Source organism: Panicum virgatum, chromosome 3N (genome assembly GCF_016808335.1).
Source record: "Panicum virgatum strain AP13 chromosome 3N, P.virgatum_v5, whole genome shotgun sequence".
NCBI classification, from domain to species: domain Eukaryota; kingdom Viridiplantae; phylum Streptophyta; class Magnoliopsida; order Poales; family Poaceae; genus Panicum; species Panicum virgatum.
In genome coordinates, this window is record NC_053147.1 from 34,121,741 (window position 1) to 34,142,713 (window position 20,973).

The 20,973-nt window shown below is 39.6% G+C and overlaps 1 protein-coding gene and 2 long non-coding RNA genes across 3 annotated transcripts; 1 reads left to right on the top strand and 2 right to left on the bottom strand.

Moving 5' to 3' along the window:
- Positions 1-593: 593 nt before the first annotated feature.
- Positions 594-2,427, bottom strand: LOC120665791. Its single transcript, XR_005671330.1, has 3 exons — positions 1,117-2,427; positions 868-1,025; positions 594-773 (listed from the first exon to the last, which is right to left on the bottom strand). It is a non-coding gene; the product is annotated as an uncharacterized LOC120665791 (long non-coding RNA).
- A 9,940-nt stretch (positions 2,428-12,367) lies between these two features.
- LOC120665792 (ERBB-3 BINDING PROTEIN 1) lies at positions 12,368-15,648 on the top strand. Its single transcript, XM_039945471.1, has 10 exons — positions 12,368-12,596; positions 12,720-12,816; positions 13,431-13,515; positions 13,601-13,750; positions 13,841-13,994; positions 14,205-14,420; positions 14,499-14,635; positions 14,718-14,809; positions 15,024-15,206; positions 15,415-15,648. Exons 2-10 carry the CDS (start codon positions 12,720-12,722, stop codon positions 15,477-15,479), a joined length of 1,179 nt encoding a protein of 392 aa, XP_039801405.1. The 5' UTR covers positions 12,368-12,596; the 3' UTR covers positions 15,480-15,648.
- Positions 15,649-17,439: 1,791 nt separating this feature from the next.
- LOC120668122 lies at positions 17,440-19,901 on the bottom strand. Its single transcript, XR_005672244.1, has 2 exons — positions 18,650-19,901; positions 17,440-17,807 (listed from the first exon to the last, which is right to left on the bottom strand). It is a non-coding gene; the product is annotated as an uncharacterized LOC120668122 (long non-coding RNA).
- Between the last annotated feature and the right edge of the window lie 1,072 nt (positions 19,902-20,973).

Sequence of the window (20,973 nt, forward strand, 5' to 3'; positions counted from 1 at the left end):
TACAACAACCCTCCAAACTACAAGGTCGAGACAACACAAACAAGGTTCCAGTTCAAACTCAAATAGTACAAATAATGAACACTAGTAGTTTAGCTAATCACCCCCACACACATAACATAGCTATAGTAACACCAACTTGTGTTACTATACTTAACTAAATATGTTACTAGCTCTCCTAGTAACACATCCGGTTAGCGTTCTTATTTTCAGTGTTACTATTATGTGATCTATTGGAACAAAATATATGTGCTCCTTTACATCTAGAAAAGTGTTACTACTTTGTAACACAATTAATTACCTAATGGAACATTTATTAAGTGTTACAATGGTTCTCTTGGGTAACATATGTTTCATGCTGTAGGAACACTTTCATATAGTGGCAGTAACGCTTGAGAACACTAGTTGGAATTTTAGGAACACACAATTTGTAACACATATTTTACCTATTGTAGCACATTCAAAATTTCAAAAAAAATTATACAATTACATATGGGTATAATTTGCATGAAATTATTGAAGGGACCGTGAAAAATTGCACAATCAGATAAGCCACAAACTTAATTCAATAACCCAAGAAAGTTGCACTTGTCATAGGAAGGAAACATAGAACTTGACCATGATATTTAATAATTGACATTATGTACACAACCATATGATTCTAAAGAGCAAATGTGACACAAGTAATTAATCATCACTAGAAATCTATGTCACGACGACATATATAGTATTCTCAACATCCAATGCTTCGTGATTCAACCATTGATCATTTCAACCTGCATAATACAATGGAGTTGTAAAATAAATCACTTGAACATGCATGAGGTAGCTAGCTAACACTACATATGAAGAAAGACAGCTATAACATACACAAATCAAAAGCCAAGCAATTGGTACTCCTTTGGCATGGGCATCACCAATGGTTCTGTAGCAGGTCATGGGCCTCACTAATGGCTCCTCTTGTATAGTAGGGTAATTGATATGCACTTTGTAGAATTAAATGCATGTTACTATGATGCTGACAATGCCTAGTAACATCAATTGCAAACATCAGCTAGGCAGCACAATCATAAATTATTTAAATACCACAAGGTATCCTTGTGCAGCGGTAGAGCCTACCGTCTGTAACCGGAAGGTCCCGGGTTCGAGCCTCAGCCTCTGCACATTTGTGTGGGTAAGGCTTGGGGCTTAAAGACAACCCTTCCCCAGACCCCGCACTGTGCGGGAAGCCTACGGCACTGGGTACGCCCTTTTTTTATCCTTGGATAATTGCCAGCAGTGTCCAAAGGGAAAGCCACCGGCACAATCAAACACAGCTACTAGTATGAATAAAATTATTCTTTGAGTTAGTACAAAAGAAATTTGAAACAATATCAAACTTAATATAACACCTCACCAAACATGCTGTTTCATTGTTTATATAAGCAGAGTTCATCAATCTCCATATGGCACTTGATATATAGTAGAATAGTTGTAATCATATTTACCATATAATTTGAAAGAAGGATGACCAAATTTGAGGGAACCTTCTCCTGAGAGGCACCTCAAAGATGTCCCTTTATGTGACAGTGAGACTCTATTGTTCAAACAAATCTGTTTTCAATGATACCCACTACATTATGTGATCTTGTTTGATACTCAGTACACCCCAAGGCTACTCCTCCAATGACCATATATGACATCCCCCCTCAAATAAATGCTACATTGAAAGGAAAGGCTGCAATATCTTTTCTCAAACATGGTAATTAGCAGGCGGTATGGAGAAAATCTTTTTATCTAACTTTGAAGGAATTGGAAATCATATAAATAAGCAACAAATTTAATGATTAGTTCAGTGCAAAGATAATGGAACACAATATATCCTACAATCTGCAGCTTGTGAGAGCAACCTGAAAATCTTGATAGTGTAACTTTTGATCTTGCATATATAGTCAGTCCTGTATACTAACCAATTAATTATCACATTTTATAAACAAACTAAGGATATTTAGCAGAAAATCACCTAACTAAGGATATTTAGCAGAAAATCATCTAAGCGCTTTTAGATTATATCTCCAATTCCGAGTCTAGTTGTACCACAAACTAAATAAAAACTTGAAAAATTATAAAGAAATACCTAACAAGTGCCCAGTCATTCCGACCTATCAATCTATCTTATTTTCATCAACTGTAAGAAGTGAACCTGGGTGTACACAATTGAGCTGGAGTGTTAGACATTTGAAAGGAATTAGGCCAGTAATATGCAAAATAAAATTAATTAGTGAAAAATGGTAACCGGATGCATGCAACATACCACCTGCACCACGTGGAGGTAATGGAGGAAGATTTAGTCTACATAATAGAGCATAAATAATCTCATAAGTCAAATTCTCCAATTTTAACAGAAAAAATGAATATGCAAGATTGGCTGATTGGGGAAGGTTGAATCGAATTGACCTCTTTGCTTGCTGCTGCCGCCTCTGTCGTCCGGCCGTCCGGCTGCCTTGCCTGCTGAACTAGTCTGCCGGTGCCTGGTGGTGCTGGCCGCAGCCTGCCTGGCTTCCGCGCGTCGCCGCCGTGCAGCGCGCCTAAGTGGCCGAGAATCCACACAACGCCATAGCGTAGCCGCTTTCCCTATTCCCGGAATTCTCATTCCAGATCGCGGAACAGGGATGGTGCCGGACGGTCGTAGGGACGTGATTGGAACGCGAATTGGGATGGCGTACCAAAAATAAACCGGATCATCAAGAGAAGTGGAAGAAACAGAGAAGAGGAACGAACGGAATCTAAATCGCAACAAACTGACGAGACTTTCGGATGGAGGCTTGTAGGCTACGATAGATGCCAAGGTGTGCCCCCGCGCCGTGAGCCAGCTCTCCAAGTCCTTCTTCCTCCTCACAACGTGAATGCTATTGAAAAAAATTAATACCAATTGATTATCCGAACAACTTTAATCATAATTGTTATTATCAAAATTAAAAATTGCAACTAAACATATATGGGAGAGTAATCCTTTCATTAACAAGTATGATTAGTTGAAGCAATGAAGACATTCCACCGCACTTCTACCATGTTTTATTTTTAGTAATTCAAGATAATGTCAACATCATTTACTAATTCCTAAGGAACATAAATAAAAGATCACAAAGAAAGAATCGTACTGACCTTCCTAACTACACTAGGACTACTTATCCTTATGGGTAACCTTAAGAATAAGAGAGAATTGTTTCCATGGCCCTAAAAAATTATGCTTAGTTTCTTGACCCTTTTTGTCTTGAACTTAGCTATTTGACCTCCAAAACAAGTTTTCATTTAGTTTCTTGGCCCTTCCATCACTTGCAGTTAGGTCTGCAGTCTAATTGTATTCAAATCCATTACTTTAGGTTTTTAACTAGGAAAACAAAAAAACATAAAGAAATTTTTCATGAATTTTTGTTATTTCCCCGTAGTAAAATAATTTCAAGACATTTATAAATCTATTTTTAGTTTTTAAATAATAGAAAATCACAGGAACATGGTAAAATAGTAAAAAAATAAAAATGAAGTCATATCTAAGATGCTAGATCCAACAAAAATCACTAACATGCCATTTGAGCTACTGAAAAGTAGATATTGCTATTAATACATTACTAACTCATTTTGGGGCTAAATAGCCAAGTTCAAGAGAAAAAGGACCAAGACACTAAGCACAACTATTTTTGGGGCCGAGGAAATAGTTTTTTCTAAGAATAAATACCCCAAAATTTATGAAGTCTCACCGCGATAGATTTAATCGTGGCAAATAATCAAATTAAGAGATTACCTGCTATTTTAATCTAATTTAGAAAGTCTACTGTTTTGTCTCTGTTTGCAATGTTTTTGTTATTAATAAGGAAATTCGGGTAAATCCCCTAGCTAGCAACAAGACGCACATCAACGGTTTATTTTGGTCATCCCTACATCTATACTATAAAAATTGAAACAATTGAAACTCTTTCTCACCAAGATTAGGCCCACCGTACCCCTCACGGAGATCCCACTTGTCAGGCCAAAGGTTTGACGAAAAAGGGTGTAGACCCACGAAATTGATAGAAAGAAAATGTTTCCACCAAAATCCTAATACTTTTTACACCAAGCATTCATCTACCCACCTCTTGTACCCGTATATTACTTTCCTTTGTCACACACTCTACTTTCCTTTTCATGCACTCACCTATAATTCGCGTCGTTATTTATTTTGGAAGGATAATAATTGACATTATTTTTTATGGAAGGAAAAGAAAGACGTGTATTAATTTTGGAATAAAAACATTATTGCTCGCTGGAAAGAAAATTAAATACGTGCCACAATCTCTGCTAGTTACTGTAATGGTAGGTACAATAGCTTTATTGTGTAGTGATACTTCCTGTTTACAATTCATAGGTCATCGATTGAGACTGCCCATCTGGTTCCATGATGGTAGGCGCCTTTTACAGAGAAGCAGGGGTCAGCTGGTTTCATCTACCAACCTGATCGAGTTTTGTGACATATTTATGTGTTCCAGTTATGTGTTACCACATACTATCATTCTGTAATATTTTACATGTAACATAAATTTTGTGTTACTAAAATAATTGCCTGTAACACATTTCTAGGAAACAGGCTCTATGTGTTACAACATTCATTTGTAACACATAAATTTGTGTTCCTATGAAATTTTTTGTAACACATTGATGAATGTGTTACAAGAGTATGTTACAAAATCTATGTTTTGTAGTAGTGTCTACTACTTCATTACACATACATCCACCAAGTCTTGACACATGCAAACATGACAACAACCTACAACTTCCATCGTGCAATCTACTGAGTGCATCGAGGCCATTTTCCCTTCCTCATAGCATCGGGGTTCTCCTCTAGTGCTGCTTTAGCGCGACGAACACGCTCAAGTTTCCTCTCCCTAACCTCTCGTGCCTTAGCTTGACGCCTCATTTGGATTTCAGCTTCGCGCTCCTTCTCCGCTGCTTCCTATTTGCGCCTCCTCTCCAACCGTTCCTCGCGCTCTGCATCCAACCTCTTCAAAGTCTCCATCCATTGTTTGTCTTCTTGGCTGATCTCAGTATCAATCCACTGCTCAAAGTCGCATAGCGGCGGAGGAGTCTGAAACATATTCAATGTTTAAGCATTTAGTAAAACACAAGAAACAACTTGGTACGAACTAAATAACAAAAACACAACACACACTACTCACCAGCAACCCGATGCAGATCTGACGAGGGGTAGGCTCAAATGCAAAATTGTCGCACATCCAGTACCTCTGCCAATACGTATCGTCTTCGTCGGACTTGGCAACCTTGCAACGATCCCCGCAATAACACATCGGCACGGGAACACTGCTAGGTAAAGGCAATCGTTCGTATGCACTTCCCATACGAACCCTAATCAAAACATATCAATTATCAGACCTAAGCTACAATAACAATTCAGCTCAGATAATAAAAACAAAAAACAACCTTACCTTGGCTTATTAGCCTTACCACGCCTAGGCATCCTACAAAAACGCATCTGAACATATCAGACATGCAGAGAATATAGTTTGAAGTTGCTATAATCACCATGCCAACTTATATAGCTTAGGTGTTGTAATGACTTGTCTTCTATGCTTCTATCGTAGTTTTTAATATACATCAGACTTGTCTTCTACAATTCAGACTTATATTTTGTATTTCATGGAAGTCAGCAGGGGTTGAAAGAATATTCTTTTTTTCCTTCGCCATCATTTTTTCCCTAACAAAAATTTTAAACCGTACTACTTCTAAAACAAAGACCAACATGAATGGCTTATGTCCCACCAGATTTGTGAAGCAACGTTAATGGAACAAAATTAGAGAGCACATATTGGAAGGATCTGCACTAAGTTTTGCAAAATCAAATACATATGGGAACCCTACCACAGATTAATCCTCAATCTACCATAACCCTGACGAACTCCAGCGAATCAAAAAAACCTAAGCATTCCTAGGATTCCAGAACTCATCCACAAGGAAAACAAAGAGAGAAAATATAGTTCTAACCTCAAATCCACGCACTCCCTCGCCACACAGAGCCGCACCGCAACTACAGTCCACGCCGTTGGTACAGTACCCGCCGCCGCCTCCGCAGACTCCTCTTGGAGAAGACTAGTTGTGTTGTTGGGTAACGAGGCAAAGCATGACCCCATTCATTCAAACGAACCAGGCCTTTAGGGTTTTGTGACGTCCGTGCCAACGAGACCGGCGCGGTTACTATGCTATCCAGGCCCACCACCAAACGGGAAAACATCCGTTACGGGAACAGACAACCGCGCCAAAGCAATTGGCGCGGGACAGCCAACCACGTCAGATTTAGGCCTGGTCAAACTGCCAGGTGGATATTCAACGCCGCGACTAAAACGCCAACAGCCTTGGCGTCTGTCCAGTTAATTCCGCGCCAACTCAATAGGCGCGTGACGGGTGGGTCAGATTTGGAAATAGTTTTTCCAGCGGTCTACTTTTGAAAATAGTTTTTGAAAAGGGTTAAAATAACAAAAAAAGACAGCTATACCAGCCGGATTTGGCCTGCTGCCACGTTTTATACCAAACTAAATCATAGTATTAAGGACTTGTTTAGATGCAAAATTTAAAATTTCAAAATTATCACATCAAATGTATGCAACATGCATGGAATATTAATTCTAGATGAAATAAAAAACTAATTGCATGTTTGCTTGTAAATTACGAGACGAAATGAGCCTAAATAGGTCATAATTAGACACTAAATTGCTACAGTTACAGTAAGTATGTGCTAATGATGGATTAATTAGTCTTAATAAATTTGTCCCATAGTTTACAGATGAGTTTTGTAATTACTTTTTTGATTAGTTTATATTTAATACTTCAAATGTGAAAAGATTCCTTTTCAAAAACTTTACGATGTGCATCTAAACAAAATGTAGTTCTCCACCCAAAATTTTTCACCCATCATATCAAAGAGAATCTTACATGCATAAAGTATTAAATGAGACGAAAAAATAACTTATTACATGGATGGACTGTAAATTGCGAGAGGAATTTAATGAGCATACTTGATCCATGATTTACAACAGTGATGCTACAGTAATCATCTACTAATCATGGATCAATTACTCTCTAACTACTCTCATTAGACTCGTCTCGCGATTTACTGTTCATCCATGTAATTAGTTTTATAATTGTCTATGTTTAATACTCCTAATTAGTGTAGTAAAAGTTGCCAAAAATTCTTGGCCAAAATTTTTTGGCAACTGAACAGGCTCTTAGTTTAACAAAATCAGAGTATAATAAAGTGTTGATAAGAAATCTAGGTACTCATCTGATTTAATTTAGTGTCAACCAATTGTCTCTTTTCTCGTACTCGTATGGTTTAAAATGTTTTCAGTAACTTGTTATGAGTTTGTGACTAAACTCTAGACATAAAATAATTGATAGCCAATTCTTATTAGTGTCTGTTGCGATCAAAATTGGTATTGATGTGCAAACCGATCTGATCGGTGTGTTCATGGTACGTTCTTTTGAATTCTTTTCTAAAATTTAGGATTTGAATTCAAGAATCGGGGACTGTGGAATACGAGTCATTAATGACTTTTCTTTTTTCAAATCTATTTGGAAGACAAAGGAAAAAAATTCAACTCAAGATGGTCTCTCCGCCTGATTCTTCGATTCAACCTAGAACTCGGGGGAGCGCACCCCAAATCTATTCGGACAAGATCACCACACAAACTTGAAGCAGCGAGGAAGGTTTTAAAAAGACATATTCAAGATGGAATTCTAAAGAACTCGAAGATGACTTAAGAAGTACTCGAAAACCTGTAATACTCGGCTACGAAGCGCTCGGAGATTGTTAGAGATAGATCTCGGGTACTCGGATGGAACCTACCGGCAAGGAAGGAAGAAGTAGAACTTCTACTAGGATTTCTGTAACGCTACTAGTACTCCTACCATATAACTGACTAGTATCCCACTCCCATTGTTCGCCTAAACGGTCGTTTAGCCCCTTTAAACACCGTTTAAACGCTACACAGTGGCACACTATTTCCGTTTAATCGGTTGTTTTCACCGTTTAAACGGTCGTTTTTCCCGTTTAAACACCAATTTTGCCCGAATAATGGGCTAAACAGTAGGTGACCGACTGTTTACCGTTTAGCGTTTAGGATAACATTGCCACTCCTGGAGTATATAACGGAGGGCAGCGATACCTAGATTGGCATATTAGACATAGTACCAACGCAAACCTAAACTAGGGCAACTCAGCACCTAAGCGTGGAGCCGCTATACACTAACCTCAAATAGAATGTAGGGTATTACGCTACTCTAGTGGTCTGAACCTGTCTAAATCCATACATTTTGTTCTCGCTTTTACCTTCAAGTTTCAGATTTGACGATCCCACACCAAACAATCTTCTATCCTACAGTATTCCTAAGTAAGCTGTTGGTAAAAAATGCCAACACCCTCCTCCTCCCCACCCCTTTTTGTCACCACCCCTGTATATAATCTAAGTTTATGTTTATGTAGTCTAAGTAGCTTGCAATATAAATTCAATCGAAACAAAAATTTTATATATAATATGCAACTTAACCCAGGTCTACAAAATGACAGCACCAACTTTTTTATTTCTATTTTCTAAATTTTGTGCATTTTATTTTCTCATTATTTATTATTATTACTTATTTTAATATTATATTTCTCTTATCATTTATGCACTTATTAAATATTATTTATAGACGTGTTACTTGAATAAGCATGATTTGTTCCATGCATACCTTTTTCTTGATTGTATACCTATAGTGTCTTATTTCAGCCGTCCAACAAACTCTTAATCTACTGTTATGCAATATTTGTTTCACATATTTATTTTTCAACACTTTGTTATGTGTCTATATTGTTATGTTTCAGATGTACAAACTTTTTTCTCCCTAGTATTTATGATTTCTTCTAGAAATACAATTTTACATTCAGCTTTTAGTTGTATATATCAATAAAATTAAGACACACATACAAACTCTTGTGCTATAAGTATATATAATTTGGTCAGGTATGTAATGTTTTGATTTAGTTGCAGCCATATTATTAAACAAATATATCTTACCATATAAATAATTTATCCAAAATTTAGAATATTTTTCTTTATCCTAAATCTGGAATATCTTTCTTATAAACATGGAATATTTGTTTTGCCGTCATAAAAATGTATATATAGAAAACATATCCTCTAAACGTATTCAACTGTAGTTTTGCCTCGATAATTTTATTCTAAGAAACACAACTGTATAATTGAAATTAAATTTACATGTTTGATTTAAAATTAATTTTATATGTTAAATTTAAATATTATAATAAGTTTCTTAATAATTTTACATTAGAAGAGAGTACATTGCTACATGGTCTCATAAGTTGTCGTCTCATATGCTACGATTAAGAACTACGAAACTGCTTACGCACCATTATACGAGTAATTATAGTCTGCTACTTATAATATCTTTTTTCATTCCACATATAAAGGAAATATACTACAGGATAACAAAAATGACAATTTATTGTAGAGATTGTCTATTTAATAGTCTAAAGATGATGCGTAAGCGTAATTACATAATCCCTTCATTCTAAAATGTAGGACATTCTTGATTTTTTAGACAGATTATTGAGGTAGAGAAAATTCACATGTACCTCTCATTAGTGTATTGTTTAGTTAATTAATTGCTTAATTTTCAGTGCCCAAAGAAATTAACATACCTTTTTATACTCACCCAACCAACCGCAATTGATTTTTTTACATACCAAAAGTAATAAGATTAGCATGTGTTTTTGTCCAGAGAACCTTAGAATGCCTTACATTTGTAAAAAAATTAAATCCTCAAATGCCTTAAATTCCAAGGATGGAGGGTATATTATATACTTGCTCTAATAATGTCAGCTAGCTCTGCAAATGGGTTGAAAACCAAACTATCCTCCCACCAATCCATTATTAAAAGGGAAAATTAATACGATCCACCCCACTTCAAATCACCACCACGACACACCAATCCAGCCCAAATATTTCAGCTTATAATGTAAGAAATTATTAGCAAAACTATGGCTACAACCCAATAAGAACTTGTTTTTCAAAAAAAATAATAATGTAGATCTTGCTACATTGTTTTGCACAGAGTAGTTGTTAGACATACTGAGTCATCTCCAAAAAAATTTAATCAATTTCAATAATTTTTTATAGTGTGAATGCAAAGTTATATTTCCAGAATCCGGCTCCTTACGTGGGGCCCATGTATAGGTCTAGTCACACTGCTTTGCATAGAGTATCTGCCCGCCATATTGATTCATCTTCAGCAAATTTTTGTCAATTTCAATAAAAATTTATTGTGCAAACGCAAAGTTTTATTTCCAAGGTCCGGCTCTTGGTGTGGGGCCAACGTATAATTCTAGCCACACTGCTTTGCACAAAATAGCTGCTAGTCATGCTGAGTCATATTCAACAAATTTCAGTCAATTTCGATAAAATTTTATAGTGTGAATGCGAGGTTTTATTTTCAGGGTTCGGCTCTTGACGTAGGGCCCACCTATAATCAGAGGCGAAGCCAGGTACATTTTACCTAGTGCACATGCACCATGGTGAAAAACAAATTCCTAGTAGTTTATTTAATTTTTACCATGTAAATTATATCAGTTTTGTTCTATGTAATAAAGAGTGCACCAAGGTTATTTCAATCCTAGCTCCACTCCTGCCTATAATTCTAGCTACACTACTTTGCACAAAAAACTACTAGTCATACTAAGGCATCTCCAACAAATTTCAGTCAATTTCGATAAAATTTTATAGTGTGAACACAAGATTTTATTTTTTAGTGTCTAGCTCTTGACGTGAGACGCACGTGTAATTCTATCCACAATGCTTTGCATAGAGTAGCTGCTAGTCATACTAAGTCATCTTCAATATATTTCAATCAATATCAATAAAATTCAATAGTGTGAACGCGAGGTTTCATTTTTAAGGTCCGGCTCTTAACCGACACTTATATATAGTCATACTGATTTGCACAAAGTATCCATTTGAGCCCACTCCAACCCACTCAATCCGCATTTACATAGAATCAACTCTATCCTATCCCATTATCTTATACAACCCATTTTAATGTATTCAAATATACTTCACATCAAAATCTAACTCATTAAACTCATTTCAACCTAACCCATTTGCAGGGCAGAAAAAAAAGAAAGAGAGACGGTGGGTAGACCTGATCATCTATCGGATCGGGTCTGGTTCGGGTCGGGTCACTTCGAGTTTCGGGTAAAAAAATATTGGCCCATGTCCGGCCCATGACATAGTCGGGTCGGGGTTGGGTCGGGTTGGTTCGCAATTTTGTGTGCAATTTTCGAGTTGAATCAGGTTTTTCAGTTTCGGGTCAAATATTTCGGCCCGTACCCTACGCCCCGTCACTTGATCGGGTCGGGTCGGATTGGGTTTTTCAGGCGGGTTGAATCGGATTTATCGAGTCGAGCGGCCCGTGATTAGGTCTAACGGTGGGAATAGGGATGGCAACGGGTTGGGTAAGGTGCGGGTAGAGCAAATACTCGCCCGCGACAATACCCGAAACTATAAGGAATACTCGTACCCGTGAAGTCTAGCGGGTAAAATTTTATACCCGTACCCATATCCGCTGAGTATGGGTCGGGTTTCGGGTACCCATCGGGTATTTTAATAATAGCATAAATAACCTATCATTTGGTCATATTGACTAGCATATTTTGAATTTATCATCCATATAAGCGAATGCAAAACACGGATCATCTTGCACCATTTTTTTCTTATTTTTAACATCTATTTTGTAGTTGTATGTAAGTAAATGCGTTGAAGAATTAAGTATTTCATTAAAAATACAACAATGACCATACGCTTCACTACAAATAATAAGCAAAAATGTCAATGTCACACATTCTCACTATCCGTCTATTTAATTCATACAAACACAAGAAAATGAGACATAAAATTTGTGAAGAATATGAGATTACTAAATTATTTTTTGTATTTTGGATACCCATTGGGTACCCGCGGATAAAAATTTTTACCCGCGCTCTACCCACGGGTAAAATTTTATACCATATCCATACCCATGAGTAAAATTTTATACGTGTACCCTCGCCCGTCGAGTCGGCCTCGCGGGTACCCGCACCCCGGGTAAAATTGCGATCCCTATGTGGGAAAGAGGCAGACGGCACCATACACACGGTCCTCCCCAGTCCCCACACGCGGCTGCTCTGCCTTGCTCGGGCCGCACCGTGCCATGGCCCACCGGTAAGCCTTATCCAGCCTCCCACACGCGGCGCGGCCCAAAACCCAGCCATGACGACCTCACCTCCTGTCCCACCCGTCGGCGAGGCACCCGGCCCCATTCGCCAGGGACGCGCGAGCCTCCACTCTAAGCCCTAGCCAGACGCCGCCTCCTCACCCCACCCAGCTGCCTTGTCTTGCCTCCATTTCTAATTCCCCCCTCCCGGAGCCCAAACCCTAAACCTAAACCTCTCACCCCTGCCGCCGCCACCACCGCTTTCGCCGCCGCCTCGACTCCCCTCCCAGCCGCCGACGTCCCCCGCCTCGGAATCTCGGATCGTAGCAGTGAGTATTTTCCGTCCCCTTCCACGTTCCCCGTGCTTGATTCGGCCCGTTTCGTTTGGCTCCTGTCACTTTCTCGACATTTCTGATCGCTTTGGGTGTTGTTCGTGCTGTTTTGTGCTGCAGATGTCATCGGACGATGAGGTCCGGGAGGAGAAGGAGCTCGACCTCTCATCCAACGACGTCGTCACCAAGTATAAGTCCGCCGCAGAAATCCTCAACAGTAAGTAACCTCGCCTTCTCGCTAACCTTATCATTTGTACGGTTGACCTGCTGTCTGTTGCTGCGGCGTGCCTGGGGATTGTATGGTATTCACAGATAGAAGGGCAGTGTTTGGATTTTTTAGGGTCGGCTGCTGCTGGTCTATTTTTGAATTCTTAGCGGTAGCTGGATTTAGCTGTTTGGTGAGCTATGTAAGCATGCATATATTTATATGGTGTTAAAATTGATCGTGATGACACTTTTTGAGAAACGGGACTTGATATGTCAAAGTTGTTCATATTGACTGTGATGGCAATTTTTGAGATGTAGAAATTTGTGGAATTTGGTGTCTGGTTTCAGTTGTGTGGCCTTATCAGTTGTGGGTTGCAGAGGAGGTTTATACTCGGAATATAGCACTATCTGCCTGCTCCATTTTCTGTGGAAGTTTTTTTTTCTGTATTCTTTTTTGTATGGAGTTTAAGTATGAGAGCATGGGTTTCTTGATGTTCTGATAGATGTAAGCTCTTAAGGTTATGGTATTAAGTATGTGCTTGGGTGATTGTGCTTGCACTAGCATGGTGGTTCATACTAGTATTGGAAAGGTAACACTTAGGTTTTTTGACCCTTTTGGAACAGATGCTCTGAAGCTGGTTGTATCTGAGTGCAAGCCGAAAGCCAAGATTGTTGATCTTTGTGAGAAGGGCGATGCTTTCATTAGAGAGTAATGAATCTTTTTGCACCTTCATTTGCATACGCTACTTGCTTGCTAATTTGCATCCTTAAATGGACTTCTTTCTTCGGAATAGGCAAACTGGGAATGTCTACAAGAATGCAAAGAGGAAGATTGAAAGGGGCATTGCTTTCCCAACCTGTGTATCTGTGAACAACACAGTCTGCCATTTCTCACCGCTTGCCATTGATGAGGCAGTTCTGGAAGAAAATGATATGGTTAAAATGTAATTGAATTGTCTTGCTCCAACTTGTTCTGTAATTTTCTTTTTGGGGAATTGTATTGTGATACTAACAATTCTGTTTTCATTTGACAGAGATATGGGCTGTCATATTGATGGTTTTATTGCTGTGGTGGCCCATACTCATGTGATTACGAATGGGCCAGTCACTGGAAGAGCAGCTGATGTTCTTGCTGCTGCCAACACCGCAGCAGAAGTCGCAATGAGGCTTGTCAGACCTGGGAAGAAGGTACAATGTCTTTCACAAGTTATATTTTCTCTATCATTGTTGTCTGCTCCCAGGCACATTCTTTATGCTTTCTCTGTTCAAGGTTTAATATTTGTCCCTAGTATCTGAAAAAAAAAATTGGTGACCTAGTACAACCTTCTGAATTGTGGGTGACTGGGTGTGTCTGATTTGTTGGTGCTGTTACTAATCCCCTGTTTATATCTTCTTTAGAACAAGGATGTTACTGAAGCAATCCAGAAAGTAGCTTCTGCTTATGATTGCAAAATTGTCGAAGGTGTTCTTAGCCATCAGCTGAAACAATTTGTCATTGACGGTAACAAAGTCGTGCTCAGTGTCTCTAATGCTGATACAAAGGTGGATGATGCTGAATTTGAAGAAAATGAAGTATATGCAATTGACATTGTCACTAGCACTGGGGAAGGAAAGGTGGGAATATCTGTTACTTGCATATGATGCTTCTCTTTTTTCTGCTTACTTACATTTTTTTTTGAATATTCATGGCAGCCCAAGTTATTGGATGAAAAGCAGACCACCATCTACAAAAGGGCTGTTGACAAGAATTATCACTTAAAGATGAAAGCATCAAGGTTTATTTTCAGTGAGATCAGCCAGAAGTTCCCGATCATGCCTTTCACCGCTAGGTTAGTACCTGCACACCGACTTTTCTGATGCGATTTATTATGATTATGTCTATTGAAACACGAGTTCATGTATTTATCACAGGGCATTGGAAGAGAAGCGTGCACGCTTAGGCTTGGTGGAATGCATGAACCATGAGCTATTGCAGCCATACCCAGTACTTCATGAGAAGCCAGGTAGAGAATAGTCTCCTTTAGACTCGAATGCATGAATTAGTTTTTCAACATGTCTAAACTTCTCAGCTTGGGTTATTTACACATCTATTAAGGTTTGTGGGTTTATGATGCAGATTGATTTGTATGCTCATTTGCAATTCTTTAAAGCTTTTCTAGTCACTGTAATCTATTTTTAATTGTAACAGTAGTAATATTAAGTGGTTGCATCATGTAGGTGATCTTGTTGCGCACATAAAATTCACTGTGCTGCTGATGCCCAATGGATCGGATAAGATTACATCACATCCGCTACAGGAGTTACAGCCCACAAAATCCATTGAAGACAATGCTGAGATAAAGGCATGGCTTGCTTTGGGGACAAAGTCGAAGAAGAAGGGTGGTGGAAAGAAGAAGAAAGGTTTGTCCAGGCAGACTCAAAGCTCATTATTTTGTACCTCTAAGCTCCATGCTGACTTGATGAGTCTGTTCTGCGATAAACAGTGACACACTACTTTGATTTGAATGTTCTGTCTGTTCCACAAACAATTCTAGTGCCTTTTATCTACATGTTTAGTTGTATTATTTGTTGGACTTACTCAGATGCATTTGTTTATTCATGAATATAGGCAAGAAAGGAGATGCAGCAGAGCCTATGGAGGATGCAACAAATGGTGCTCCAAGCCAAGAATAATTCTGATTTTTGGAATTGCTACCTCTAGTTTTGTTCATGTTTCTTTGCGGCATCTGATGGTGTTATATTACATTCAGTTGTGGAAAAAATTGAGTACTGTTTCAACTGTCTTAAGAAATGACGAATCCTGCTGCACATTATCGCATCTAATGACAAAGATAATTATCCATGTGCCATGTTTGTGCTAGTTCTCTTCTTGCGTAATCTCACGTTCCTTGGGATAATTTTGAGGTACTCATCCTGAAAAATTTAGAATTTGGAGGAGCGATGTATCATGGAGGTGGATCCGTTCATGGCGCCTGAATTTTGTTGATAGGCAACTTGATGTTTCGCCCTTTTTGGTAAAACTTATACATTGTTAGTGTTTCTTGGTACTTGGTATATGTTTTTTTTTATTATGCTCTGTTTGTTTTCCCCGTAGATTATAGCGTTAATTGGATCCATGCCTTTATATTTATAGATTTACAACTTCTGAGTTATAAACAGGTCATGTATTTGGAATGATGCCATTGCAATGAGTTCGAACCCTACAGTAGAATAGAGAGGATCATAGGAGGGATATTTTGGTGAGGAGCCCGATGTCAATGCGAAGAGGATTTTAGCAGAGTGGGAAGAAAGTATGGAGGAAGGGGATGACAAGTGGGGGCGCATGTTAGTGAGTGGAGAAAGAATTGTATCTAGATTGTTTGCGACATACTCCCTCCGTCCAAAAAAACAAGTTACTCTAGAATTCAAAATTTATCCGAAAAATTAAGTTATTTTACCTTATTTAGAAAGTGTTTGTGCATGTAAGAATTAATTTGTGTCAAATATGGGTAATAAATAGAGGTAAATATAGATATTTTACATTCTTATTAATTTAGCCTATGATTTCTAGGGTGACTTATTTTTTGGGACGGAGGGAGTAAAAAATAGCATGTTTCATATTTGACCGGATTATATTAGTATCTTTCGAATACGTGAATTCTAATTGCGTGGTATAGAAGTTGCAAATTTGTAATGGTATGCTCCCTCCATTCTGAAATGTAACGCGCATTTGAGGGTTCAAAATTTATACCCAAATGTAAGGTATCATAGAGTACTTTGGACAAAAGACATGCTAAATATTCTTGGCTTTGATACTAGTTTTGTAAAAAAATCAAGTGTGGTGGTCCGAAGGAGTAAAAAAGGCATGCTAATCTTTTTGATTTTGGTGCGAAAAACTAAAGCAATTGATTAACTGAACAATGTACTAATGATGGTACATGCGTCTTTTTTCTACCTCCATAATCTGTCTCCAAAACTCTAGAATGCCCTACATTGAGGATGGAGGGAGTAGATGCAATCAATTCTGATGGTACAGCGTATAGGTGTGTGACATACGTGAACTAGAATGTCTACCTCCGTACTCCTCGGTATAGGAAAAGTTTTAGATAAGATTTAGGTCAAATACTGAAAATATAAATTATGTATAACTTTTAAGTTATTGAGTTTGAAAAGTGAAAGCCATATAAATAGATTTGCTTAAAAAACACTTATATATATATATATATATAAGACATGGCTAATCTCTACCTGGGAATGGAATAGCTATTCCATACCCGAGCAAACCAGCGACCCAGGCACTTGCGCGCGCGCCAACGCCACTCCCGGCCGGTTTTCCCTCGGGCGGCCCCAGAGCGGCCCAGTTTTCTTCAGTTTTCTTCCAGGCCGCACGCACGTCTCCCACACCACGTGGGGCTATGGCTGACCTTTGATTTCTACCCCCCACGTGCTCACATCACGTATGACGTATCGGTCAGAGGTTGAGGAGAGTCTGTACTGTGTTACTCGACGAAGCTGGCAATAGGCTCGGTGAGGACCTTTTTTCTTTGATGCAGAGATGTGTTTGAGCGGTGGTATACATACGGAAAACACTTCGTACTCATCAATGTTCTAGCAAGCATTGACTGTTTTTTTCCATACTAGCATTAACTGTAAATACAATAACTAGCTTTTCCAGTTTGAATACAAATGTTTTACACCAACATTAGCATGGTCTCAGAAACTAGAAATTGGAAATGTAAATACAATAACTTAGCCGCAAATGGTTCATCTCATTCGTAAGTACATTTCCAATTTGAATACAACAGTTTTACGCTAGCCTCAGTACTAGTTAGAATAAAAGAGAGATACAGATAGACCTCCCTGTCCCTGCCAAGACCATTTCATTGCTCATAGACAAATCCAGACCAGCTACGAACATCAAGCTTAGTCCTCATTCTACTGATCTGCGTCGTCGTCAGGCAATCAACCTGCTTCCTATGGCCTTCAACTATAGCTGATACGACATCTGAAATGCAGCAAAAACTGTACAAAAAGAGAACTTATGCTTGATCTGAAATGCAGCACAAAGATCACCTCAGTGGGGTGCATTGCTATGTTGTGATTCCTAACTAGTATATGTTGACTCAAGAGGAAAAAGTTATATTTGCACCAATGAGTGTTTCCAATATTTAAGAAAGAACACTGATAGCATGAGCTAATGGCAAACTGAAAATACATTAGCATGCAGTATAGCTCTGGGAAATAAGTAGTATTAATATGCATATAAATGGGGGCTGGATTTATTATGAAATTAAGCAAATGATGTGACACAATCACCTCTGCCTCAGGTTTTGCCAGAAAAATGAGCACTGCAAAGTTCAGGAATAATTTCCAAATGTTAAAGAGCTCAAAAATGAATAATTTGCAATGTTTGTACCGCAAGAATTTGTACTAAGACAACCATATACTGTAACAATCATAAATCTCAAATCTGAAATATCAACGCCTACATATACAGATAAAGTGGTACCACAATATGCCTAAAGTCTAATAGGTGCAATCTAAGAAGAGATATTGTCAGGATTTCATAAAACTAACCGCAGGTAGTTTGATAGATATTAGACTATTACTACTACATTTTGCCTAAAGTGTAATAGGTGCAATCTAATAAGTGATACTGAAAGGATTTCGATAAACTAATCAAAGATAGTCCAGTAAGAAAACCATGGAATCGACACTCTGATCTAGCCTTTACTGCATAACTTGAACTTGTAATTAAAAAAATATAAATATAAATATCAAGAAGGCTGCCGTACCCATCTAATGCACGAGCGAAAATAAAATTATCAGCAGGATCACAGTTGGAAATGAAAACGAACCAGCACCTGATGTTTCACAAGAAGATGTGGTCCTAGGCTCCTGGCGTTGAGCACCTGGACCGAAGGTGCTCTGCAGGGCCTGTTCAGGTTGAAGCCAGCAAAGATTGGGGTCCTCATGGCATGTTGTTGCAAGTATGCTCGTTGCCACAGCTCGTTAATTGGTAATTGGCATCGACACCAGGGTCGATCCAGTGGACCCAGCAGTGAAACCATGCGACCACATAAGGGAGTAAAACAGCAGATATTGGAAAATAAATCCCAACCAATAATTGAGAGATTTGCCTTCAGTGAATGATAATCCTAGCCAATCCATCTCTACAAGAATCTTTGATCTGCACACAAGAGGAATATTAGAATGGGAAATAGGCTCGCCGCTCGCAGAGCATCCACTGGAGAGGCTGTATCTGTATCTCACGAGGCTGTCCCTGGCGGTAGTCATTAATGGGTCAAGAGATTGCTTGAACAGGTTAGAGATACAGTTTGGATGCAGGATCTATCATTAATGCATCAACACCATGAAAAAAAAACTCAACCTGCGGGGGGCAAGCTGCCCCTGCGGCATTAAATTAAGAAGAAGACCTTCTCACACAGGCCGAGAAAACCCCCGAACCCCGGTCCCGTCCTGACACTGGGAGGCGTTACCCGTGAGACTACCTACCTGGGCCATACACAGTCCTCAGGCCGACTTGGGCCGCTTCCTTACCAGTGTTTTGGCACACGGGACCAGCGAGGAAATTTTTTTAATTTGAAATCTTAGTATAGGTTGACAACAGCTATTGGCGAGCTCAGACGCCGATGGCAGGCCTCACAATTCGTGAAACAAGAAGTCCATCATGTATATCACTAATACACCACATAGTATGCTGCAAAGAAGCAAAGCATACTCCTATCATGTCCTAATAGAAGAACTCCCATCTCTACTAATGTCTGTACATATCTGTCAGCAGTTAGATGTGGAAAAAGAAACTTGAGGTCCGTCTCCGTAAGCTTCGACATGGCATCCGGATATTCACCTAAGGTTATGTGGCAGACAGAGGACAGGGCAGCATCAGCATTCACAGAACAGTGGTATTCAAATAAAAATTAGTACCCATTACTGAAAAGAGGTCTAGCTACTACCCTTCAAACACCTGACCCCTTTCAGCTGGACACACATGAAGATGCTACACTGCCAAATCATCATAAAATAGTTGAACTGTCAACAGACAAGGACGCATTAAGACAAACAAATTATTGAATATGGTTTTTAAGGCGTCGCCTAGGCAACACCTAGGCGTCCAGGCGCTCGAGCAACCCTGGGCTTCCTGGACGCCTAGCTAAAATGCAGCAAGAGAGAGGGAGGGAGGGGAACCTGGGGAAGAATGGAGGGGGAAATAGCCCCGCCGCGTGCTCTGCCGCCAGCACACGCGTCCCGCCGCCACCCGCGCGCGCGTCCCGCCGCCGCGCGTCCAGCTGCCGCCCGCGCAAGCGTCCCGCGGCCGCGCATCCCGCCGCCACCCGCGTGTACTCCGCCCCGCCGCCTGCGTGTGCTCGGGCACCTGCTCGGGGAGGATAGGGTTGGGTGCAGGATTGGGGCTAGGGCACCATCCTTGCCTTCTCTGGCGGCGACGCTGCTGCTACAGAGGGAGGGAGGAAGGGGAGACGGAGGGAGGGAAGGAGGGAGGCGAACGGTGGCGGCGGCGGTGCTCGTGAGTCACAGTAGCATATAGAAGTAGATAGGGTATGTATAGTGGGCTGACTTAGTGGGCTGGGCCAATGGAATCCTATCAGCCCAGTCCCTTTTCCTTCCTTTCTCCCCTTCTCCTTCTCCTTTTCTTTTTCTTTTTATTTTCTCCGGTTCCTGCTGCAATCGCTTACTTCCTTGATGGTATGGCGTCGCCTACCTCGCCTAGGAGTCGCGTAGGCGTCCGAAAGGAGCCTGGTCGCCTCGCCTCGCCTTACCGCCTTAAAAACAATGCTATTGATGCTTACCCTCTCCAGGGTAAACTGAATCAAATCCAAGAATTATGTAAACTGACTGAAGAGCTATATATGAACAACCGAGCTGTGTCATGTTAAGAACTACATATGATCAAGTCAGCTCCTTCATTCAGTGAACTTCCATTTGCATAGAGATGTAGCTACACTTAAGGTTATATATAAAATAAAAATCTAGCCTACTCCCCGATTACTAATTTGAAAGATTTTGGCTTCAGTTGAAAGATTGCAAGCACCTTTATTTGTCAAGTCTGATATATTCTCCATCGGTAATGCAAACAAGAATTAAAGCCATAAGGTCAGTGCGTTGATAAGGCATGAAGAGTCCAAATTTAGTAGAGGTATTAATCTGT

Bases quoted from the DNA above. Each gene is read 5' to 3' on its own strand.
- LOC120665792 (XM_039945471.1), top strand. From the start codon at position 12,720: ATGTCATCGGACGATGAGGTCCGGGAGGAGAAGGAGCTCGACCTCTCA. The intron at 13,995-14,204 runs GTACAATGTCTT...TATCTTCTTTAG, and splicing joins TTGTCAGACCTGGGAAGAAG to AACAAGGATGTTACTGAAGC. The intron at 14,810-15,023 runs GTAGAGAATAGT...TGCATCATGTAG, and splicing joins AGTACTTCATGAGAAGCCAG to GTGATCTTGTTGCGCACATA.